Consider the following 26117-nt stretch of genomic DNA (forward strand, 5'->3'; position numbering starts at 1 on the left):
TCACTTCGACTGCGGCAAAAGTGTCAGATCCATGAAGAGGCTCTGCTTTTAGTCTGACTTCATTTGGGAAGTTCTGAAGAATCAGTGACTTCATCGGATGTGGGAATAAAAAGGATTACTTTTGAAGAGGGAACATATATTTCCTAAAATTTCCTGTCGCACAAATAAAACCATCTTTAAATATGTTTGATTTCACTATCATAAATCCTTGCCCAGTTCATGGTTTGAATTATAAAAAAAAATATTGAGCTGAAATTTCCATAGCACTTGTCCTTTATAATATATCTCAAAGCTCTGCATCTGCCATCTGCAGTCTCAAGGTGTTCCAGGTACGAAGGGATAGAGGTCTTGGAGCAATAGAGGTCTTGGAGCAAAGGCTCTGAACTAGCCCTCAAAAGCTCTGAGCTCTCTTTGCACAACAAAAACATCAGCTTTGTCTTCCATTTTCTTTTCTTTTCTTTTCTTTTCTTTTCTTTTCTTTTCTTTTCTTTTCTTTTCTTTTCTTTTCTTTTCTTTTCTTTTCTTTTCTTATTCAGTTTAAAGGGAAGTGAAGCAGCTTGTACATTATGAGCTCTGGCTTGAATATTTGTAAAGCTCAGGTCAAATACAACCCCTGAATCTTAGTAGAGGCTATTAGAAAATTATAAGATAAGAAAGTATCTTATATTTCCAAATTTTTCCCAAGTCTGGAAACTAACAAATAGAAACTTCCCCAAAAGATTCAGCTTTACACACTGATAACCAACAAGTAATTTCTATCTGGATGACTCCATTGCATTTGGGAGAAATAAACTGCAACAGCTCTTGACAAAACAAGCCCAGCCTAAAGCATCATGTACTGAGCAATAAGTGTATCTTGCACTAGGAAATACAGACACCTCTTCTATCTAAAGAGGAAGCCCCAGGAAACAGAATAAATCCACTTGTCTTCTTACATTATTGTCTCTAATCACAGAATCACCAGTTTCCAGACTCAAGATGGCATTTCAGACCAACTTCCACACGGAGTCCCCATACCCAGCTGAAGCTGTAATAGGTTAGACTTGTATTTTCRCTCTCTGGCAGAGCCTAGTATGTAACAGGGGATCAGGAAGAGAAAAGCAATTGTGTGAACTGCGTTACCTGCAGTGTAAGGGCAAAAATAAGTGTGTAAAGTTGTGAGCCGCGTTACCAGCTGGACACCTCCTGAAGATGCATCGATGGGACTTAGTGCCTTGGTGATGGCAGTGCTTTGAGGTTTGCCTTCACAGGAGAATTTCTCCCCCTTGCCTAGGGATGACAAGATTTTTCTGTTTATTCCTTGTTAAATATTCACTCCATAATAAGTGAATTCAACTGCTGTCTTAACYGTTTTAAAACGGATCCAGAGCACTTTTCCAGTACAACAACCGCCATAGCAATATTTTAGTAGCATCTAGAACTCTGTGGCAACTCTGTGCTTCATTTGCTAGATATATTTGTACATTCCRGGGAAGAACATAAAAATAACGTACATTAAAAGCTTAGCCTATGTCTGCATCTCTTTCAGCTCTACTTTGTGCAGCTGTCTCAATGAACTCAAGCTCTGGTATGATAAGCAACACATCCCAAGGTGAGGAAGTTCAATGACAAAACACTGGTTTTTGTCACAACTTTCTGTTTCAAGCAGTATATAAGCAAAAACACTTCTGTTCAAATAACTGAAATAATGGTGCTAAAACACTTCCACAAATTTTAATAAACACTGTGAGATTTTCAAAGAAACCCAGAGTTACGTGTGTATTTCTGATGACTTKCAGTGCCAGCTGAGTATGTGTCTCTGCTGTGCAAAAGAAGTTGGCTCTGCTGTCACCACCAAGTCGGGCGGCAGCTTCTGTTTGTGCGCAGAGTAACTCTYGTCATTCCGTGCCTATGGGAGTAATGCCATTATCCCAGGAATTTGCCCCGACCAAGGAACAGTGCCATGTGTGCTCCTCGCTTGGGCAAGTCCTGAGCTGTGGAGAGCAGAGTGGACGCAGTATTTGCCAACCCAGTGGCTGAAAGGTTTTGGCATACGCTGTTCAGGAAACATCTGTGAATGTGGAGCAAGCAGAGTGTCAAAACCAAGCACCAGATATTCTAGAAATGTACAACTGAAAAAAATAGCCCATCAAATGGGTCAAAAGTAGGTCGCCTATGCTGGCTAGTTCATCATTCAGTGTTTTGATCGACCTTGACTAAGATGTATATAGATTAGAGGAGAAAGGATAAAAATGAGTAAAGAGGCATAGGAAGGACTGTCAGATGAGCTCGTATCTCTGATGAGAAGGAGTTGTACAAAACTAGTACAGGCATATCTGTTTCTCACAGCTGTCTCCATAGGCGTATGCACTTCTCACTGCTGTCTGTAGGTGCTAAATGGTAAGTCATCCATCTTAGAGGAGTATTTAGGGACTGGAGGGACTTCTGGGCTGCTAGAGATGTTCCTTGCCTTAGCTATAAATGCAGAAAGCAGGTCAGGTTTATTCTTCTGCTCTTTTTGTAACCTTCCACATGATAGATAGTTACTCATAAATGTGTCCTACAAATGCTCCAGGGACCATCTGCAAGGCACGCTTCTGGTGTGGGTGGGTGGCTCTAGATGACCCCAGAAGAGAAAATATCTGTGAGGAGCAGTGGAGTGTGTCCRGGAAGGAGGGGAGAGCATGAATGATTCATTTGTGTGGCCTCTGAGTGGAAAATATAATAGAGATATTGATATTCTGGCGATTCCTTTGGAAACCAGCCATGGAAAACCAGGGAGTTGATCAAGAGGAGATAGTTAGCCTGGTCTTCAGCTCCAAAGGAGCATCATGCATGGCCACCCCCAGGGTGGCACACACTGTTGAGCCTATCACAAGTTCCAGCAATGCCATTTGGAGGATGCACTTGAATATGCCAGGTTTGAGTTCTGGGTTGCAATGGACCAGATGGATCTCCAGAGGTCCCTTCCAACCCCAAGGTCTGTGATTCTGTGAATCAGAGAAAGAAATGATGTCTCAAGTCAGGCAGGGTTAGGGCTCTAGAACTGCTTCCTTTGAAATCAGTAGTGAGGGTCCCAATTAATTCAACACAGAGAAGCTTTTGTACTGGTCTTCATTTCCTTTCTGCTGCTAACACAACCCATTTCATGGAAAAGGTGCAATCCACAGCTGAATARAAAAGCACAGCTGGGCAGCCAGACGTTATAAAACTAGAGGGAGACAGCACAGAAAAAATCACAATTGTCTCAAGCAGGACTTTGCAATGGAATAAACAGGTTATTTTTGCAAGCTGAAAATGTACATATAACTGCAGGGACGAGGAAGAATGCAGTGACGAACAGCATTTGCAGCTCAGCATATTCCCTTACAGTTAAAAATAAATAAAAAAAGAAGGAGCAGCAATGAAAGCAGATGGGAATAGTACAACAAAAGCACCTCGGAGTTTTATTTAACCACAGGAGAAGTATTTTGGGAAGCAGAGAGGGTATGTGAAAGACAGCCCTATGGTATCTGTTATTATGCAACTGAAAGGAGGTGATGATGAGTTTTCCGCGTGCCCCATCATAATGGGAGAGGTGACCCTGTAATCTGCTGCAGAAGGGCTGGTCAGCTGGAGCTTCTGTTAAGATGCAGAACGGAGCAGAATGAGAAGCACCAGGTGCTCTCTCATGGACAGTTATACGGTTGTTCTTGCTCTGTAGTTCTGCTCAATCCACAGTAACAGTCAATTGGACCGGTATGTTGTTCATCCCTCAAGATGGGAAAATTGGACCGATTCCTCCGACAAGTAAGACAGCCACATATTAATTATCAAAAGCAGGATTTGCAAACAGTGCCAGTCGCCTCAGCTCTTTTCCTTCCCTCTGCAGCCCGTCCTAAGTCCCTCAATCTGCTGCTGTTTATACATGCTTGGAATAGCAACGCATCATTTGGCACTACGAGGAATGGCCAAAATGATTCTGAATCTTAAAAAGCAGAAGGCAAAAAGTGAATGTGCACTCGAGACAACTTTCTTCTTCGTTTGTTTTTTATGATCTGCAACAAAAAAAAATCCAATGAGATGCAGCTATTTGTCACTTGGACTAGTTCCAGTGCCACTGGTCTCCTTGCACTGTACTTTTCCATTCCAGTTAAATTACTGGCATTACTCAGGAAGCATGCAAACAACTCAGACCTGCTGCAGGGGTAAAGTACTAGATCTAATACTGAGTTTAATGCATCCAATATCTTAGTGTGATTCTGCGTTCATACTTGCAGAAATAATGTGCTTTTGATATGCAAACAGTGGTGGCTTGATACTGAGAGGCCAGTACATGCTGGAAAGTGGTAGTTAGCAGCTCACATTATTGGGCACTAATGCACAAGAAGCAGCTGTGGTTTGGAAGGAAGTGGCACAAAGATATTGGCAGTACAAACAGGCACAGGGCCCTAAAGCAGAAAACTGCAGAATCACTTGGCTTTTCTCAGCCTCTTGTAAAAAAACATTTCTTTTGCCCCAGTGAGACCTCCAGCATATGGAGCAAGTTCAAACGAGTGCAAAAGACACTGCAGAAAGGGAACAGGGCCAATATCCATTTGCACAACCTAGATTTCAGGGAAAAATATCATGCAGCATCTGAACCAGAACCTCAAGCACCACAGGACCATACACAGCTCCTGGCAGGGGTAACTCCCCGGCCAAAACCTGAGAGGAGATATCAGGAAGCTCCCGCACACCTGCTCTCCCAATACGAACAGCCAATTATTCCATTTGCCTCTAACACCTTCAGACTCTTTCATCTTTCTATGTGTGGATTTGTCTGCTGCTTTGCATTTAAATTCACCTTGCCTTCATAAAAGCGCAGTCAAACTGTAYGCAATAAATGGGCCAGACCAAACCAGACGTGCTCGTTTGCTTGTTTTTCGTTTCAGTTTCAGGCAAAGGATATTTTCATTTGCCTTTGAGAAACCCACCCCACTCTACCCATTCTGAACAACTGCTTAAAAACAACTGGCTAGAATTGCACCAGCCACCTATTTTTCCGACTCAGAACCAGCAGGAAAAATCCCACCTCTCCATAAACATTTGTTACGATGACAGTTCTGAAAATAAAATGGGCTCCAGYCTATTCCCTTTCCGGACAGACCGTGCTGCGCAGCTGCCCTGTACCAATTACTGTCTATTTGACATGCTTCAYGCTCTCTTTATTAATAGGATGAAAGGTTTTATGGGGCAATAACTGCAGTTTCCAATGAGCAAGTATATTTATGAGACCAAAGGCCAAATCATTTGTCCTTGCAGAAGGAACCTCGAGACCACAGTGACTGGCACTGATCTACGAAGGATAAATCACACAAGCCAAAACCTCCATCCCAYGGCATATGGACCCAGTGAGGAATGATTGAGAACACTTGGGTCCATCTCTGGTCAGAAGGGTCCTAGGGGCTGGTTTATTATGTGGAGACCTGGTTCTCTGGTTGACTTCAGCAGAGCCAGGGTGCAGCTTACACCCCACTGCCACATTAAACCATGTCTGATGGTTTAGGATCAAAGTTTGGCTGAAATCTTGTGACCTGAAACTATGAGCATCATCTTATTACCACACTTGTTGATGTTCTCCTGCTGTACACACAACAGGGAGACCCCCCTGCTGTTGTTTCCCAAAATATTCCTCAGCTAAACAGAAGCCTCTTCTCTTTTCAACAATTCCCAGARGATTCTACACAAACTAGAAGGAGTAAAAAGGCACATGTGGGGTTTTATTTTGGCTCTAGTGGAGCCATGAGAGGATAACCCCTCTCACGAGGGATGGGGCAAACACGGCTAACGATGGTACCTCGCTCTGCATCTCAGCTGCCCCACGCCTCATCAATCTCATTGCAACCACACACAAATCAGTGCAGGGTTCCTTTTCCCCAACGTCACCAACTGGGTAAATGCGACACTCGTCATCCCAGCGAGCAGCAATGTGAGCATGAACAGGGGAGGCTCCACAGCAGGACGTTSCTGACCGGAGGAAAGCTCAATATTTCTCCCATTTAGCACCTTTCTCCAGCGAGACCCATCGCATTAGCGGTCAGCATGTGCGTCTCCGGGAGCTCCAGCACTGCTTGCTGGGGACGGCACAGTACAGAGCCAGGTAAATACCTACTTTTGAACTCAGATTAAGGGCTGAGATTCGAACTGTAAAACGGTGGTTTCCTGTTTGGACGGCAGGCTCTTCTGTGAGAGCACTTTCTGCAAAATTGAAAACATTTTTATGCAAACAAGTGAGCATAATAAAGTTTGAGATTATGACTGTAAGAGAAAGACCTTGTTTTCTATCAGCTCTTCAGTTGGCACTAATTCAAATAAGAATTAGTATCTGTCCCTAAAATTCCCACTGCTGTAGGTCTGTGTCTTCAGAGGCAGATCCTTGGGGACGCTGAGAGACACGAACCAGGTCACTTGCTCCTCACTGCAGAGCGTTGCAGCTCTCGCTGCAGTGCTTAGACAGCTCCAGAGAGAGATGAGATGAAAAATCCACCCTGAGACAACTGAAGACAGGTTAATAGCTTGCATTTATTTTCAGAAGGAGAGTCATAGAGAGCTACGACATCACGACTCAAGAAGGAAGAGATGCCCAATGGGGACGTGCTGCAGGAGCAGAGCGAGGGAAGGCACTTCACATTTCTGCTAATCTGCACCCATACAGCAGCAAGAGCGAGACTGAAGGGCAACATCCCTTCAAAGCACAGCAAGGAGCAACCCGTTATCATAAACCCGTAGATTCCACTGGCAGAAGATGTGGGAGATACAAAGTCATTCGGTGCACGACTTGTAGGAAGTCCACAGTTCTCTCTGGTAGGGTGAACATTAACTTTGGGGGTACCAAAGCCTAAGCCAAGCACTGCCTCGTGGCAGGAAGGAACACACAGAGGCTCTTCAGCTTCGCTATTCCTTGATTAAGGCCCAAAAGCAGCAGCTTCTTCCAGAGACAAGACCCTGAGATGGATCCCTTCTGACAGCTCTTGGAGCAATCAGGTGTAAGCAAAGATGTTCTTTTTTTGTTTGTTTGTTTGTTTTCTGTTCTTACACACACACGCTGCTTCAGTACGAGTTCCACAGAGCAGAAAACACCTTTTCCTGTCTGTTTTAAAGGGTCAGAATATTTCCTGAGTGTCCAAGCAGCTTTCTGACAGACGGCATGCAGCCTGTCCAAGGAAGCTTGCTGTATTTGGGAGGCCCTCGTTAAACGTGGCAGTATTTACCAACACGCACCCTTTTTCCAGCTTCCACACTGACGGTTACTTTGTGCAGACAGAACTGTTTCACTGCAAGCTGCTACACTGAGACTCTTCTTTAGCATCTGTCAGAATTGTGATATGTTAGATTGGCACAGCAAAATRAAAAATAAAAACACAGCTATTTCCTATAACTATGAAGTGGCAAATGCTCATTTCCATACCACCTACAGATACGCTCATAGCTGTTTTTCTTCTACTAATGGACAAAATAAATTATACGGATTCCTTCAGTAAAAGCAATCCTTGGCTTGATTTATTTTATTTTATTTTATTTTTTTTTGCTGGTCAAATAATGTTAAAGAAATAAACATATTTGAATTTCTTCCTATACCTCTAGGAATATGCAGGAAGGAAAACTCTCTTACAGCAACTGCCTTATCAAAGAAAARCTAAATCTCCTCATTAAATCTTGGATGTTGTTATTTCCAAGGAGAAAGGTTCCTTACTGCAGGCAAAATTATAGAAAAATGTGCAAATGAGTTGTGAAGGATGGCAGAGGGAGGCTGGATTGAGATAAACCCTGAACCACGGTACTGCCAATCTCTTTTTTATTTGCTTTTTGTTGCTTTCAGCACAATCTACTAGATTTCTAGATAATAAACTCATCTGCCRCTAACATCTGAATTAGTAACCTCAACTGGATCAGAGTAGAGGGACTTAGTGGCAAAGCAAAGGTGTGAGCAGTGACTCTAAAAGCTCATGAACATTCTCTCTCCTTGATGGTCTCCTTGATGATCTCCTTGAATATCCCACGTTTCAATTCCTTGTGTGATTTCATTTCAAGTTTGTCACAAAAAGCCATCCTGAATACATAAAGAAACAGCTCCCTGGTTGGTTAAAGTATATAACTATCTCCCCCATGTCAGGGAGAGCTCTCCCCACGATCTCTTCTGTCRGTGGGAAATCAGGCGACACCAAGGTCTCCACTTGTCAGAAAGCTTCCACCAGGAAGACTGTGGCAACTGTGCCACAGAAACATGCAGCAGTTCAGGTCTATAGCTGTGAGGAGCACCTGAACCTCTCCATGTCACCAGGGAGCGCTGAAAACACTGCCTGCCTTAGGTATGAGCAGGTGGAGGACCTGCTGAGCCTGGTGGTAGAGCTGAAGGAGGAGGTGGATGGTTGAGGAGCATTAGAGAATCGGAGAAAGAAACAGACTGGTGGAGCAGCGTTCTGCACCCGTCCCGGGAAAGGCACCCCGAGAACTCCTCAATTCAACCTGAGAATCCACCACCTTCTTGTCATAGAGTGGAGGGGGCAGAACTAACAGTAGTAAGTGAGGTACAACGATGGAAACGGGTCCCTGTCAGAGGTGTCAGGAGAACCAACCCTTCCCTGGTCCACCTCACCCCCAGAAGTGATCGCATTCAACAGGCATGAGGCCCTAGAACTAGAAGATCAGACAAATGAGGTCACAGACCAAGGCCTATCTAGGGGGTTTGTYTACAGAGAGGCAGTCAAGTCCGTGCCTGACTTATCCCATTACTGTTTCATGTGGGCACTAATGACGTCGTGAGGAATTGAGCAACATCAAACAAGATTTCAGAGCCCTAGGTATGGTCATGAAAGGTCTGGAAGCCCCAATTATGTTCTCCTCTAGCTTGCCAACGAGGGGAATGGATTCAAGGAGAAGGCGAATATTTCAGATTAACAACTGGCTGTGCCACTGGTCTTGGCCTCATCATTCTAGGGCCCCTGAAGGAAGGGGAGGCCAAGAGAGATGGTCAGTTTTCAAGCAACACTTCCTCCACGCTCAGCAACGGTGCATCCCTATGAGTAAAAAGTCAGGCAGGGGGGCAGAAGGCCTGCATGGATGCGCGGRGAACTCCTGGCAAAACTTAAGCAGAAGAAAGCAGTACACAGAATGTGGAAGAAAGCACAGGCGCCTTGGGAAAAATACAGGAACATTGTCAGGGAATGCAGGGATGCGACAAGGAAAGCTAAGGCACGTTTGGAACAAAATCTGGCTAGAGATGTTAAAAATAACAAGAGCTTCTTCAAATATATCAGCCCCTGAGGCGGGTGGAAGACCAAGGGTCAGAGCAGGCCAAGACCCCCAGAGGAAACAGTGGGGAGGCAGTTGAGCTTCGGCCCTCTCAGCTGCTTAGTCAGAGGTGGCACAAGCCAGGGTGGTGCTTGGAAGCAGAATCTGTCTAGGCAGGGCTGAAAACACCCCATGTGGTGCCTGAAAAGCACCTTTCTCTCTAGCAGAAGCAGTATTATCACATCTGCTCATAGCATTGTTTCTCCCAGTGAAAGCAGGCACTGGTGTCATGTCTACTGCGTGACAGCGCATGGAAAACCTCGGGGTGAGCTAAGAAAATGTGCAAACTGCTCAAATTGCAGCGGGCTGGCAAGGCAAGGGGCAGCTTTTCTTTCGGAGGAGCTACAAGGCCTCCAACGTCACTCTTCGGAACCCTTCGCTCCTGCGCGACGTCACCCCTAACCATCGCTCCAGGCAGGACGAAGAGCTCCCACCGCTTGATGCAACCAAACGCAGACCCTCCTGTTCAGAGCTCAAGTCACAGAGGTAAAAAGCATCTGTAAAGGCTYGAAAGCCAGGGCAAGCAGTGCTTCAGTTCTTGGGAGTGCTCAACTACCTTTTCCAGGCACCGAGCGCCCTCATCACTTGCTTTAACTGCGCTTCTCTCCTAAAGGAGCTTTAAAATTGGGGCTTACAGTATTTAAGGCTAGGATCACTTTTATAAAACCACGCATAGCACAAGAAGACCTACTTTCATACTCTTTCCCTGSCTCTATGTTTTAAGAGAAAACAACAAATACTAAGTTTACTAAATTTTAAGACTTTAGGCTTGTAAAAATGTTACTTGTAATGGAGAGAGGCAGCAGATCCTCTTGCTTGAGTATCAGGCCAAGGGTAACCTCTAGTGGCTGCAGGCTTTCTTTACAGCAACCCAACTTCCCCTGCTGTTGCAATGAGGACAGCCACCACAAAACGTGTGTGMGCTGCATCTGCCAGCTCAGCACAGCCTCTTTGCCACCCTGCACCAYGCTAGAGCACAGCTTTGCTCTCAGAAACACGTACTGGAGAACAGAAGGCCCTGTGGCGGGTATAAGGTACCTAAACTGAGCTTTTTAGGAGAATTCCCCTGGAAACTCTATACTGAACCTTTCTACTTCATTGGTTATTGCTTGTGGGCTTTCCAGGGTTATTTTGCTTGCAGAATATCTTGATATCTTCTAACCGTACCAACAAGAATTACACAAACTTATAGGAACTCAGCTAAGAAACACAGCTGTTGATGATTAGAAGCCAAGCTTGATTTTAACTGCAGATTGGGTCAGGGTAAAGGGCATTTTCTGGCCGTTCCTCCACAAGGAAGGCTGCTTTGAACCTCATTTCTGAATCCACCGATCTAAACCTTGGAGGCGTTTTGGCACCCGATTGTGGTGGCAATCTTGTGAGATGTGACCAAGTGCTGAGAAGCTGCTTAATCACTGCTCTGCGCTTCATTCTACAGAAAGGTYCCCAGGAGAGAGAACACATTCATGAGGTCTTATTTCTCGTGTTACCTGCGTCCCTTGCTATGAGGTCTTCATGAYGGCAACACTCTGCGCTTTGCTGAAGGATGAAGTCCGCAGCCTTCACAGTCAAACATCTTTTAATACAATCCAATATACAGAGTGACAAAAATAGAATCAAAGTAGGGCAGCAATCCCAAGCAAACAGTAGAAAATTCAGCACCACGCCATTACTCATCTGGAGAACATCATTACTCCAAATAATCTGCACATTCATATCGACCATGAATAGTTTAGTACAAAACTCATCACAAAGACAGGGCTGGCAAAAAAACCATCTCCTATGTCCACAGCCGGGTGCCGGAGCCTCTGGTCTGCTCGTCAGACTGAACCCAGGTGTTGGTTGCAGCAACKGAGCTCTTCCAGTGCCAGAGCTGTCCTTGGTTCCCGTGGCACCGGCACTGCCCTGGCCGCTGCACAGTCTGCAGGCAGYGTARGCTCACATCCCATTGAAATTCCATATGGATTTGATGCACAGGGTACACAGCTTCAATGCACACACGCAAAACAGCAGGAGACTAATACAGCCAAACAGACTTCCACTGGTGTTAAGGTTAACTCTCACCCCCAATCTGCCTTCTCTTTTCTTGTGACAGAGAAAATAAAGGTTTTCCCTCCCTCTCCATTTAACTTATTTCATCAGAAAAAAAAATGATGCTTTAAGGTGCATGACTTGCARGAATGATACCTGGTCTAGTGATAAAACCTAGCCACTTTGGCTAAGAGTTAGATATAGTTCCTGTGGCCTGGAGATAACTTAATTGCCATTTAAAATAAATTCTGATTTCTGACACCAAGAGATGCAATCCTTTTCTGCCTTACTTGATTGTCCAAGAGAATATTACAAAGCAAATATTATAGCTCTCCAGGAAAGCAAAAATGCTCTTCAAAAATACAGGTGATGCTCAGTGTTTAGCTCTTTGGCTTTACGCTATTTCAGCACATGGTCATTCCCAGCAGCAGGGCTGAAAGRGGAGGGAGGGCCCATCCAGGCTTGTGCAGAGTTTTAATGCAATCACGGTACTCCACGGGTGGGTATTTCCTGTAATTTCAATATCCGGATAAAATGCACATTGCACCTGTCTGAAAAACCACTCTGGTATCTCAATTAGAAGAGTTCTGCATGTAGCACACAAACCATTGGCTTGATACATGAACTTTGATATACAACTGGTTAACAGCTTTAACTACACAGACAGAAAATGCCTCTTTTGCTATTGGAAAAGGAAAACAAGTCACAATGCTGTTCGTCTATGTTGTCTCAATACCACAAAGAGAATTATTCATGAAGATTTGCACATGAAAAGGAACACTCATTTATACTGAGCACAGGAACTCATGAGGATGACACAGCTTTGTGTAATTCCTCTTGCTAAATTACTGCAGCTTGGTGTGTATTTAGACTATGCAGACTAAGAACAAGTCAACTACACCAGTCTTGCAGGAAGACAATGCTACAGCGAACTAAGACTACTGCTACAACATATACCTCTTAATACTGATATAAATTGAATTGTCAATAGAAGGAGGACCACCTATTTCCCCAATTACTTGTTTGAAATAGTGTCCAGCCCTGCAATGATTTAAAAAACTCTCATAGGTCACAGCTCGAATTGTTCCAGGGGGAAAATGTTTGCTCCAGGTACCYTCCCTTGCAACCGCAAATGCCCAGACAGAGACCAACTGTTAAGACACTCCCAACCACCAACTGTTGCCACCAAATGTGATATGTTCCTTCCAGACTCAAAAATAAGAGATTTACCCTTAGTCCTGTGCAAAAGGACTGCATTTGGCCACTGAGATAAGCCAGCTAAAAGGGCTTGCTTGGGGTTCTTCACTGCCAGAAGCTGGTCAGAAGCTGCATTCTGACAACAGGATCTGGGCAAAGGCTCGTGGTTGACTTTTCAAAGAGGTCCCAGASACACAGAGGTCTAAATCTCACTGATCTCCCTGAATTCTCAGACTAATCCCTCATGATGAATTTGTGACCAACTCTGACTGATCTCTGAGCTCAAACATCCAGTTTTCTGTCTAGTAGGAACAGAAAGGAGCAGTGGTTTTTCAGATATGGCTTAAGAAAGGCTGCAAGTATTCAAGTTTCCCTGATGTAATTGCATACAATTGCATTACTGTAGGGATGGGGACAGAGAAACCACAACACCCCTGCCCACTGCAGAAAGACCGTGCAGATAAAAGCAATTAGTTGTATATGAATATCATACTCAAGTCCCACAAATCCTGCCAACACCCAGCTCAAGGAAATCTGACAACAAACTGAAAGTTAATGCTGTTTTTTTTTCATTTCTTCCCTCTCTCCTTGCTTTTTTTTTTTTTTGGTGGTGGTGGTAAGGTAAACTTATAAGCATGCTCCAAAGAGAGGAGATATGAGAAGAAGGAAAAAAAAAAAACCCCAAAACCCCACCTTTACATAAGAGATCCCACTACATTTAAGAGATAAATGGGATATATTTTGCATGATTCTGTTTGAGGGAGCTCACGAGATGCCAGCACCTATCTGTAGTGATACAGCTGGTTTGGGAACAGTAGTAGAAGGCACCATCAGGCAGGGTGTTTGTAGAAACAAGATATGACTGTGGAAGGAGATTTGTGCTGGTATTTGTTGGTGTAAGTGAATTATATCAAACCTTCCAGTTCAATTAAACACTCATGGTAAACCTATAACAAAAGCAAGCAACAACTGGCCAGAACTCACCGAGTGGCAAACAAGAAGAAAGGGAGGTCAGTGCTGACTTTCAGGTACTGCGAAATAACCTAATTGCAAACGTAAATAGTGCAAAATACATCTAAAAAAATTGCACATATAGCCCAATATTTCAAGCAGTTAGTTTGGATTTTTTTTTTTCAGAATGGCACCTGACAAAGAAATTCCAGATTTGTTCATATGCTTTCCAAGAAGCAAGTGTACCATGACACGTTTTTTTTTTGCTGGCAACCTGAACAAGTTATCAATTAAACTTACCTGTGATGACTGAATATTAACCTGGCCCTGTCCAACCTAGCTGAGATTTTATCACCAAAATTTTTAAGCTTCTTTTTAAGCCCCTTTTATAAGCTTGACGTTTAAGCAGAAATAGTATTGCCCCACTCTAGTGCAATTGTTTAAATTGAATTGCTGAAAAAAAAATCTCTTTACCCTTATTTCATCTATAGGGGCAAATCTTTTTACTATTGAGCCATGCACTGAAGTTTTGGAAGCTTTCAGTGTTACACTCTGGACYATCGACTGGATGTTTATGCTTCACRTGGGAGAAGTTGCACAGCCAGACACAGCAAGTTTTAGAGACAGATGCTGGAGAACCACGCTCAGTTAGCACAGAGGACAAAGCAGGCCTGCACAAGAGAACTGCACAGGTTCTCAGGAATGAAAAACAACCTCTCTGCCTCCTCCAAGCTCTACCAGAAGTTACCCTAGGCAGGAATGTTCCCTTTTTCAAGACTGTCATCACTGGGAAGACTCACATGGGAGAAATAGTGTCACCTAGAGTTTCCCTTGGAAAAYGAGTCCTCTCCCAGAACAGTATTACTCAGAAGATGCTTCTTTCACCTCCCTCCATTTACTTGTGGATATTGCATTATTTTTGTATCCCAATGACTAATTCCCCCAATGGCTAATTTACTGCTATCAGCACAGCTGTTATTCTCACATTTGAAGTCTGTTTTGTCTTCCAGGAAAGATGAAGAAAGGGAAGTGTCTGAGCTACTGGGTTTCAGCTGAAACAAGAATCAGTCTGAAGTCATTATACTGATATGGAATAGGAATGTAAACAAAATTAACCCTCTGAGATATCCTTGTCCGGTTCAGATGCCTTCTTCTTAGAGGCMAACTCCTCAAGCAGATGCAATTGGAATGTGCCAAGGGTTGAGCTACTAGCAGAAGGGTATTCAGCAACCATGGTTTCTTTTCTGAACTGAATGCTTTCAGAGCTTACTCAYGAAACGGTACTGATATTAACTTACAATTTGTTTGCACAAGTCCATCTACAGTAGGGCAGTGATTTTTGCAGTGCCTTTTGTGATATCTGGGATTTTCAATGCTCTTGTGAGTGAAAATTTGGTGTTGCTGGCTCATGCCAGCCAGACACTGGTGCCAGGGGCACACAGCTCTACAGTACACCTCAGCAAGCTCYGTGCCTCTGAGGACTTGCATTGAACTGCAAAGTTACACTATGATATGGATTTGTGTCCATTTAGGATGGTTTGAGATAATTACAGTTCCATTTTTATCCAGGATCAAGATCTGAGTCCAGATCTGCAGAGGTAAAGAGCTAAGGAGTTAACCAGATGCACTACTTCATCTTTGACCTGTCTTAAATAAAAGAGTAAACAACTAAGCCCTGCATTCAAGTGTGCAGCTTAGTAATTACTAAACAATACTGAGCCCAGTGGAAATTACATCCTAACCTGGCTCCTGCATTAGAATTTGTCTTGGGAGTCCTAAGACACCTGAAAAACTAGTTGTTTGTTGATAGTCGTATCAGCCATTCATGGTGTCCCTGAAGCCCCACACCTCCAGGACAGAGATCTGGAAACTTTCAGAGCACAGTGGCTGATTATTGAAAGTATCGCAGTGACTTGTCCTTCCATGGTTCAGATCTGCATCAAGGTAGAGGGCCTGGCCATCACCACCTCCTGCAAAGRAGTGAAAAAACATGTTAGGAAGCTAAAAAAGGGAAATTTTATGATGTTCGTTTACTGTCTTCAGGTGCAAACAGTATTCTGCTCATATACATAGCTTTCAAATAAAACTATCAGAACAGGAAATAATTGCAAGTCAGTAAGACCAAGAAGTCAAATGCTCGACTTTAAGATGTTTCAGTGCCAGAAGATCCAGCTATCACTCACATATTTTCACTACAGTAAAGAAACTCATGAAATCTAGCAAGCAAATCCAACCTGTGAGAAAAACAGGACACATCAGTAAAAGCACTTGCTTGGTCTTCTAAATCATTAAAAAAAAATCCACATCACATTGTTAACAGCACTTGGATTATTTCTGCCAAGAATCACAGAGCTTAGAGTCAGAGAATGCAGGGAACAGCAACAGAAAATACCAGATRAATCAAAAGAATAGAAATTCTGGTCTACAGGTGAAATTGTATACAATAGTAATTGGTACAAATCTACTGCCCAAGCCTATTTCTCTTATTGCTACCTTTAATAAACAATAAAAATCTCCAAAACAATCTGCAATACATCATTGTTAGTGACTTACAATTCAGGCACATACATGCCCTTGCCTTGAGCGGCCGAGCTGATTCTGGAGCCGTCCAGCTCGTGGTGGTTTAAAGTACCTGCTGCTAAGTGAGAATCAGCAGGTACCTGTTATTACAACAGAAATCACTGCTCCACTGGCTCTCCTAGCAAGTATCAAGGACAACTACAGATCCACAGCTCTCCTGTAAATCCCATTTAGGAGACTACTTTACTGGGCAAGCTTCTGGTCTACAGCATCACAGATCCAAAACAGTTCCAAAAGAATGAATGTGTATGTGTGTAGTTTACCCTGTAGAAAAAAAACTCCATGCCAAGTAAGTTCCTCTTCCGGAGTTATTTCTCACTGTAAATTAGGCAGGATGAAGGTGTCGCTATGCTTAGAGCCATGCTGAAGTGCTTATTCTAAAGTGCTTGATGTGCAAATTTCCTATTGGGTAATAACAGGTCTTAGCTGTTTTCTTGCAGAGACTGTAGCAATATTGAACAAACATATGCCAAATACAGCTGAATCTCTTACTGTAGCTGACAGGAAGAGCAGGTGGGATAGACGTCCACATTCAAGCACTGACTTACCTATAATGATGCATTCGCTGCTGCCAGCCATGAACATGGAGGCTGTTTTGGAAGGCAAGTTGAAGTGCCGAGCAGATAAGAAGGGAGAAAGGCGATCCGAGGGATCTTCTGGGACAGTATGCGAGGAAAGAGTACTGGAAGACCCGGAAGCATGATTTTCCGGCTCGGAAACACTCATGGCTAGTTCGGGATGTTTTATTATCACCCATTCATAGCGTTCCACTTCAGGCTGTAGCTATATAAGGGAATAGAAGAGTAAACATGTAGTTAGTGAATATTTGCAATATCGAGAGCTCTGCTTCAGAATTGGCATTAAAACCCCCCAGACTCCAAACACACCATTAGCAGTAAAGATTAGACCATTTTATCTTTTAGGGTAGATTTTACTTTCTTCCTTTATCCCTTTGCCTTCCAGGTGGCCGAAGCGATGACTCCATGGTTTCCAAGTTACCTTTCCTGTAAGAAAATGCTCTGCACTTTTGGATGAAAAAAGGCTCATCCCAGAATTGAAAAGTCAATTTTTCCCTCCAGATGTAATTAAGAGTTCAGCAGACTTTAAAACCAGAAGGGCATATAACCCAGCTCAGTAGAAGGCAGGTGCGAGTTGTTACTCACATCAGTATTTGGGACAGTGAAAAATGAAATTTTACTCACCCTAAACACAAAGCACTCCCCTGTCCCAAAGAAACTCAGCTTGTTCCCTCCTCGCCTGCGCTCGCTCCAATCAGTKGACAGAAAAGCCCCGCAGACCTGGCACAAACAGCAAATTTAGGAGGAAAGAATGTTAAACCATAGTATGTTAAACGGCACCACCATTTTAGAGTCCAGAACAGCTCTATTTAGTTTGATTTTCCAAATCTCCAGGTCAGTGGATTAAAGCAGCACAAGTACTTATATCTAAAAATACATTTAAACTACCTTTGAAGAGGGAATCCTCTTCAAATATGAAGAGTGTCAAGAACGACTGCACACCTCTCAGGCCTAAAAAGAGGCGCAGCCCAACATAACCCCAGCTACCAAAATACAGATCACTCCAAATTTGTAAAGCCTGACTTCCACCTCCTCCTTTTCTTGCATTGGAAGCAGCAGGATTGTCCCAGGCTGAAAGGTCAGCACTGTTGACTGGGCATTTTCTGCTTGCATTTGCCTTGGGCATTGGTCTCTCTCCCAATTCCAAACTGCAGGTTAAACCTTGGCTAGCTAAAGCAGTGCCCAGCTAGTACAGGTACTGGAAACAGCAGCTTCAGAACAGCGTGTGCTTCAGTGGCCACTAGTTCCCTACAAAGAAAACATTAACCTCACAGCACTGAGCTTTTCTGTGGGCTTCTTTGTTTGCTTGAGAACTGTATCTCACTGCCAGCAATAACCATCACTGCCAAATGGAGACAGACCAAACAATACAGCTCTAAGAGTGAGATAAAAGCAACCCTACATTACAATAAAATAAAATAAAATAAAATAAAATTAAATTAAAATAAAAATAGAATAAAAATAAAATAAAATTAAAATAAAAATAGAATAAAATAAAAATAAAAATAAAGTAAAAATAAAATAAAAATAAAATAAAAATAAAATAATGTAGGTTTTGCAGAATTCTTCTAAGCTTCTATCAGCCTTACAAGCAGAACTCTAAGACAAAAATTCCTAAGGATTAGTTTTGTTACTGAGAAAGTAAGTAAAATTACATTTGGTCTGATATTCTCAAAAGATTCCTGAGCACAAGATTTTTTTTTTTCCTAAAATGTAATGATAAACATTGGAATAAAGGATGAAAGTTCCCCTGCTAAAAAATATAAAATGGAAAAAAAAAACCTTTTTCCTGCTCTTTTTTTTTTTGAGGGATAAGAATTGTAGCTATGCTGTAAAAATCTAGTAGCATTTATAAAGCTAGACTTTGTGACCTGCTCCAAGACAAGAGGAAAAATAATGTCTTGTATATTATTCCTCTCCCCTTTATGTATCCCAGGCATCATATCAGCCACTGGCACAGAGCTGTGAATCCACGCCCTTGGATTCAGAACTGGTAGGAAGACGAAGGGACCCTGCTTCATGGCTAGCCATCCTGCAGGAACACCTGCAGAAATACAGGCTTGCAGATCGCATTAATAGCTTTAAGCTCTCCACAAGAYATTTAGGAGTCACGGACAGACAGCGGAAAAACAGCTCTTGTTAGGTGAGGCACTTGTGTGCAGTCCATCTGGGGTGCTGCTAGCACTGCATTTCCTTTAAGCAATCMTGAGGTGACGCTGAGGATTTTGTTTTCATGTTCCAGTGGACAATATTATTCATATCACTTAATATCTGCTATTTTCTGTGTGAGCTGGAGGAAAATATCTTCTATGCATCATGAGCTTCTTCCCACTCTTCCACAGCCTCTCCCTTCTGTTCCTGTGAGTAAGAGGCTGACCAAGAGCTCCATGAATGTCACTACAGTCCAGGATCCCACATTACTTACAGGGTGAAGATATTTAAAGCAGGAGGGGTAACTGGCTGAGGCCTAGTTTGCAAGATTTACCTAAGGAAGTGCAGTCTAGTAATCAAACTGTAAAATTTAAAGCACACATTAAAGAAAAAAAAAACCCCACAATTTCAAGACCCCTTACTTCTCTATTTTATTATGAACTGTTGTGTATTCAACATAGCATTAGGCGATTGCCTACAATTTAATTTTGTCGGTCAGCTTCACCTCGCTCACCTCTTTTGCTGTTGTCTTGATGAGGAGAAGAGTCGGTTCGTGCCCTTCACTGTGCGAGTAGAACCTGTAAGGCACAGCACAGCGTGAGCACCCCGCGGCCACCATCCCCTGCTGCTCCTGCTTTCCCTCCTCGGTGTCAGGCACTCCCTCGGCTGATGGCATGAACCGTGGCCCAAGACCACAGTGGCCCAAGACTAAGTATCTGTGAGTGCCATCCACAACCCCAGGGACTGCAAACAAAGATTATGAAGCAGTCCTTTGCCATTTGGTTCTCTGCACAATGAAGAGAAGACTCTTGATCACAACAGCTGCATCTTACAGCATTTTGCACTAGACAGGACACTCCCGTGTCTGCGTCTGAAGAGCCTCCTGTTTCCATAGAAGAACCATAGTTCTCCTTGTTTTTTCTCATGGAGCTGCGACAGCAGATACCTCCCGACTTCAGAAACAGAATTTCAGATACCAAAAGTCACTACTATGAGCTGAACAATTGCTATTATTTGGTTCCATCCCCATATGCATCTCCACATCTCCACAGCTCTTTACTGTGAGGGTGACAGAGCCCTGGAAAAGACTGCCCAGATTGGTGTGGAGTCTCCTCCACAAGCTCTCTGGCTGACCAGGGCCCGGGTGCCCCATGCTCCGGTGTCCCTGCTGGAKCAGGGRTCGGACTAGATGATCTCCAGAGGTTCCTTCCAACCTCAACCATTCTGTGATTCTCTGATTCTGTGAAGTGCAATGAAAACCCATGTCTCCTTCATCACATTTGCCCAGTTGCTCTTCTTTTATCTCACAGTAAAAAAGGTGCAGGGAACTTGTAGTTACCTGTTTAGGCTACAGCCATGTTCCAAGGTGGTGAAAAGCAGGAGGGGCTGGCAAAGCGCAAAGCGTTCCGGGATCCAGGACCAGATATCTCGCATCTCTTTCACACTCACTATTTCAGACTTGAAGTTCTCAGCATGAACTGCGAGGTGCACGTTCTGCCTGAGAAATACAAAGCAAAATATTGAGTAAAAAGAGCTGAATGGAAACGTAAAAACCTACAGTTTCTGGTTACTGGGTAGCAACATGCAAAGAGAGATGAATCCCGAAAGGCCCCAGTGTGTGCACCACTCTTCAAAGGGAATTAAAAGGCTGTTACTTAAAGAATAAAGTAAACTACTGGAGTCTAAGAGAATCCTTGAGAGTTGCTGGCTTTGCTGGAATAGCTGGAGCAACATCTCCATGTGGTAACAGTAGCCTGTGCTTGTAAATACAGAGGACATAAAGGCAAGCCAGTACCAGAGCCAGCAAGGAGAGTCGACTCCTAATTTTTAAACTCTCCAAAGTGACAACATTACAATTACAACATCTTGAGCAGTGTTCTCGTCTCAGCTTAAACACACGCACAAACTCAGTGCCTGGAGATAAAGAGGTGTTCCTGCCCCCACGACTCATGCTAAGGCCTTTTAAAATGCAATTCTTGCAGCCAAGTACAGGGTGGGAATGCAACACAAAGTTGTGCCAGACACAGAGGTACTGAGTGGTAGTTAGTTGAGCCAGCTTTGCAGGGTCTGCTTTGCAAGCCACCCAAGGGTTCAGCCTAGGCAAAGCATACAAGTGTTTGCCAAGCAATTCTTTTTTTCTGACACATGCATTTCCTTCTTCTCAGCTTCCCAGACTATAAAAGACCACCTCAATATTGCATACATCAGAATAGCTTAGCTTGCTCCCTAAAACATGCAATATTATATATATATATATATTTTTTTTTCTTGATTATATTATCAAGAAGTCATCAGCATTTCCACTGCTCCATAAAGCAGTGCTGGCTAGCAAAAATTGGGAAATGCTGCCTAAAATTTCCCCTAGGGGACTCAGCGTCAGCGTTTCTATCGAGGCACCTCCCTAGGTCACTCAGGAACTAAAACCATGCGGATTCCTCTGGGATCTTGCTCTGGGGCTCTGCCCTTCCTACCTTACTGGTCTGTAGCTATGGACTGGTAGCACTAGGGAACCCATCTGAGCAATAAATCCTTGGTTTTGGCTTTTTAGAAATTAGATTGGTCTCACATTTGAGGAATTACGAACACAGCCAAGACTTTCAACTAGTTTATTATAGTGGATTTCTGAAGGAAAAAAAGAAAGGAAATAAAAAAGATAAGCTAAAAATCAGTACAAATGTTATTAAAATAGTTTTAAACATACTTGCTAAGCTTCAGACAAACAGGTCCCAGGCTCATCACTTGCATGCTAACTCCATACTTCATGTTGAAGTAGATGTATTTAAGCACTAAAATTAAGTATTTGCACCCAGAAGCCTTTCCTTTGTCTCTGTTCCTCCTCCTGGCTGGCTAACAAGGCCTCTTCCCTATTGAAATTTTGCTCTAATCCATCGTTTCAGCAGCTTTCCTATTAAAACTCTACTTTTAACACCCTGGACAAGCCTACAGCCTTCACAGGATGGGAGATCAGCAGATCAGATCTACTTCAGTGGGGCAGCTGACTTTCAAAAGCAGTAAATAAGCCCTAAAAACGGGCATGCAAAACCAAAAAACCCACAAACTGAGTTTTGGAAATGTTGCTGGAGTTGGGGCAGAAGAACATGGTAGAAGTGACATGTTTTTCAATCATAAATCGCAGTTGTAGGTGTTTAAGCATGAAAGCTCATTTTGTGCTAAAAAGCTCATTTTATGCTAAAATGTGCAGTGTCAGCAGACCCTCTGTATCTACTGTGTGTTACTTAAAATTCATGCGTGTTACTTCAAAATTCCAGGCTTTCTGCTGCTTTCAGAATCTAGACGACAAGGGTAAAGCGATACATGGACTTTGAACATTTCACTGGGTGGAATTAACAGCCACGTAATTTACTGGAGGTAAAAATCTTCAGCATGCCGACTATGACATGAAACATATTCTGTTAAGTTGCTCCTTAATGTTCTTTTGAACATGAAAGCATGAGAAAATTAATTCCAACTTGGATTTTACAAGTTAGTGGAACTGTTAGCGCGCATCTCTCACCAAAGTTAACTCAGGGCACCCACAACGAAGCCAGAGGATCATCTCAAAGGCACTCCCTGGAGTTTAGGTTCACACATCTGCACTAATAAATACTCACAGGCCAAGGTTCCTCCTTCTTTCTAGGCTCTCTGCTTATCAGGGATCACAGTCCACTGATTTGTGTGCTTTAAGATTTGCTTTTCAGAGCACAACTTGATAAATGACTTCATTAACCATTAATGCTGCATGGCTGAGTAACTCTGACCTTTGCTACACAAAAGATAAAGTCTGTCTTCTTAAAAAATAATACGTACCTATGTAAATATAAATGTAATTTTGTACAGATAGAGGCAAGCCAAATTTAGGTTTGGGTTCCCTAATTGGGTTCAGTCCAGTATCTTCTCAAATAACCAGAAAAGTGTGTAGAAGAAAAAAAGGTGACAACAGCATAAAACAGGTCTGGATGTGGGCCAGTGCCTAATATTTCTGAGAACTTTATGTGTTAATTGAGATATTCCTCTCAAAAAAATTTTTTTCCACAGTGTACAGGTCATTTAAATTCTATTGCAAAGACTAAACTTCTCCATTCTGAGAAACAACCAAAAAATGCCAAAACAAAAAACAAGCCTATATGGTTGTATGAAAGTGCTATGCTGACTAGCCTGGCCCGTCCATGAATCCTGAATCCATCCACGAATCCCAGGATCATACAACTTTGCAGGTGCTGTGAACTAACTTTGCAAGAACGTGTCTAAGAGAGAGTTGCACAGCAATTGGATGCTACAATTGCTGTCCTGCTTCTGTCGCCCCAGCATTAGAAATAAGAACAGCCTTGGAAAAAATAACTAGCCAAGCAAAGACAGGAAAAATAAATAAAAAAAGAGCCAAGTGCAAAGCTTGAAGTGTTTTAACCTACCTTTTATAAGATGTAACACTGCAATCAGGAGGGGTGCAGTGGGTATGGAAGTGACAGAAGGAGAACGTAGAAGGAGAAAGACAAAAAAAAAAGACACGAAAAGATCAGTGATTTCCTTTGTCCGTGACAAAGTGATTGAGAAGAGCCTGGAGAGAAACACAGAGTAAGGCTAGATTTGAATCACCAAGAAAGTAAGGAGAGGGGAAAAAAATAGAGAAGTTAAAATATTCCTTTTTTTTTTTTTCCCTTTTTCCTACCTGGGCAGAGGTATCTGGGAAGTTATTCATCTTTGTCCATAGGCCAAGCACATGTGGACATCGGAACTCATTTTCTTTTGAGCGTTCAAGAAATCTCACTGCTGGGGTACTCGCTCTTGCCTATGTCAAAACCCAAATCCAGCCTAGTTCACAGCTGTGATCTTCCAGGGGATTATTAGAAGTTTTAGTGGGTTTACAAAAGCAGTTAAGAACAAGGAAAAGCTACGCATTACCAACTCTGCCAGGTGTGGCAGGACCTGTTGTTTGTAAGTTTGCCTACTTACAAGTAAAGAAACTACACAATTTAAGATATTAGACAGCATGAAATTGAAGTTTTGTACAAGCAGTCTCACATTTAAGAGATAATCCCATCGACACTTAATTTTGCACTTTTTCTAATCAAGTCTTCAAAGCAAAAGAGTTAGAAGAGATACAAGCAACCACTCAGGCCTGCCCGAGAGCTAATCACAACTAATGGCCTCGTTTCCTTGGGGGTCACTCTGACCCCCGAATTTGGGAGTCTCCTACCTCTTCTGCTTGACTGTGATGCCCTTCTGCTGTAGGGCCTTCTCGTTGGCCATCTGCAGGAGCTGGATCTCCTTCCGGGAGAAGAGCCGGATTGCAAAAGCTTTTTCCAAAAGCCGCTCGGGGGTGACCGACTTGGCAATATCTCTCACAAAGGACCGAATATCCTGCTGGATGTTGTCCGACTCCTTGGGCTGCCCGGCTCGGACTTTGTGAAAAAACTTCAGAAGAGCCAGTGCAACACGGTAGAGAACCTTGTAGCCCTCCACCAGAAACACGTCAAAGACACGAGCAATGTAGACCATGGGCAGCTCTCCRAAGAGCCAGCGCTGCCAGTCAGAGTAGACCTCCAAGACATCCTCAGACACGGCCACCATCAGCTTGTGCGCCGCCTGGCAGTACTTGTTGACCAGATCACCAAAGGTCATGCAGGAGGACTCGAAAGCTAAGAAGGTCTGGTCAATGAGGCGCTTGGAGGGGTCGTTGCAAGCGAGGATGCGACAAACCTTCTCRAAGCACTCGGCCTCGTCCCTGCTGTAGTGCAGGAGCAGGGCTGTCACGGAGGGCAGCGCCGGACAGAAGGAGATGTCCGGGAACTGGTTTGCGACGCACAGGATAATCTTCCTGACCGCCCCGATGCCTTCGGCGTTCAAGCAGTAAGTGGGAACCAGGCTGTTATCCACGAACTCCGGCAGCGGAAGGGAGCTGCTGCTCCGCTTTCCGATGATCTTTACCACAATGTCCCGGTACACGTTTGCATCCGGAGTCACCGTGCGGCACGGAATATTGTTGATTAGTTTGTGGTACACCTTGGCTCTCAAAGAGTGGCTCTTGGCCCAGTAGCCCTGCCGAGCCAGCTGCTTGAGCTCCTGGAATTCGGAGCAGCTCAGCTCCTTTGCATCTTGGCTCTGGACAGTCACGTCCATTTTCTCCCAATCCACAAAGCGGTTGTATTCATCCATGGCTCCAGGAAAAGCAGATAAGAAAAATCATGAGAGTGGAGACCTTATCTGGTCTTTAGGTGGCTCAAAGCTTCTCCTACAAGATGGGAAAGGAAAAGAAATTCAGAGATGCGAGTTACAGATAATTTCCTATTTACGTCACAAACATAAACGTTCAGCTCACTCCTGCACCAAGACTGTTTTTCAAAGCAAAATAAGTTAGAGGCATGCTTTAAAAGCAAAACAAGCACGAAAACCCCAAGCTCATTTCTATTTTCATTACATACTTGCCAAAACTCATACTGAAGTAGTCTAGCAAAGGCCAGCCCAGATGCAGCTCCCGTGGACACCTCAAGGAGAAACGAATTTCCGCCACGCGGCCACAGCCTGAGGTTAGTTTGCTGCTCTGGAACTTAGAAACTACTTGCTAATTTTCTCTCGTGTCTGCACGGTACGTAGGACCCTGAACTTGTGCTCCTATGGCCACATCAGCCTCTAGAGGGCCCGCTCTCCTCAACGTTTAGAAGGTCTTTTAAAATGCAGCCCACTGCAGAGCGCAGGACACTTGATGCTGCAGACTCTGCAGAGCAAAACGGTCCCTGCCACACGCAACACTCCGCTCTTTAAACCTGGTATTTTTTGCAACGGGTGCTTCAGCATGGTTTGAAACTCATAAGATGGCTATACAGTCAAGGCAGACAACTCCAGGCTTTTCCCTGCTTCACTACTGGGAAAATAAAGCCAATGTTTTGCCTCATGTAGGCAGAAATTAGCATTAGCATGGACAAGATATTTAATCTAGGTAGTTTTAGATGCTGGCTAAATAATAATCTGGGTATTTTGGAAGCATATGCTGAAATTTTAAAGCTTAACTCTTCTTTTAAAGTATGGCAGCAACACAGAGGTGCCTTTCAGCAAAGTGTTAAGGACAGATCTTCACTTACAAATACTTTTTTTTTTTGTACTAAAAAGATGCCTTTTTGGGTTGTCTTTGTAAAGGCTAAGAGCCACTGAGAAATACCAATGCTTGTTTCTGTTGTACCCTTCATTGTCTGAAATTAATTCTCAGCCTGTAATTAAAGGTAACACATTGCCCCTATTTCAATTGTGAAAACAGGACATCTGAGGCTGGAAAAGATGTGTCTCATGTGAGTGGAGAATGAGTCCTCAGGATATGCAGAGACATCCCTGGGAGGACAACAGTCC

General features: G+C 43.5%; 1 protein-coding gene across 2 annotated transcripts; it reads right to left on the minus strand.

Annotated features, from left to right (window-relative positions):
* Positions 1-13518: 13518 nt before the first annotated feature.
* Positions 13519-25135, minus strand: LOC112951910 (TBC1 domain family member 24-like). Of its 2 annotated transcripts, XM_026044683.1 has the most exons (7): positions 23974-25135; positions 23189-23206; positions 20119-20277; positions 19294-19357; positions 17253-17348; positions 16599-16833; positions 13519-15440 (listed from the first exon to the last, which is right to left on the minus strand). In XM_026044683.1, the coding sequence occupies exons 1-7, from the start codon at positions 24930-24932 to the stop codon at positions 15286-15288; spliced, it is 1686 nt and encodes a 561-aa protein (XP_025900468.1). In that variant the 5' UTR covers positions 24933-25135; the 3' UTR covers positions 13519-15285. The 2 variants fall into 2 exon arrangements, with proteins under 2 accessions (XP_025900468.1, XP_025900469.1); XM_026044684.1 differs by lacking the exon at positions 23189-23206.
* Positions 25136-26117: the final 982 nt, after the last annotated feature.

This window comes from Nothoprocta perdicaria, unplaced genomic scaffold, assembly GCF_003342845.1.
Source record: "Nothoprocta perdicaria isolate Ctin4 unplaced genomic scaffold, notPer1 scaffold_377, whole genome shotgun sequence".
Classification (NCBI taxonomy): domain Eukaryota; kingdom Metazoa; phylum Chordata; class Aves; order Tinamiformes; family Tinamidae; genus Nothoprocta; species Nothoprocta perdicaria.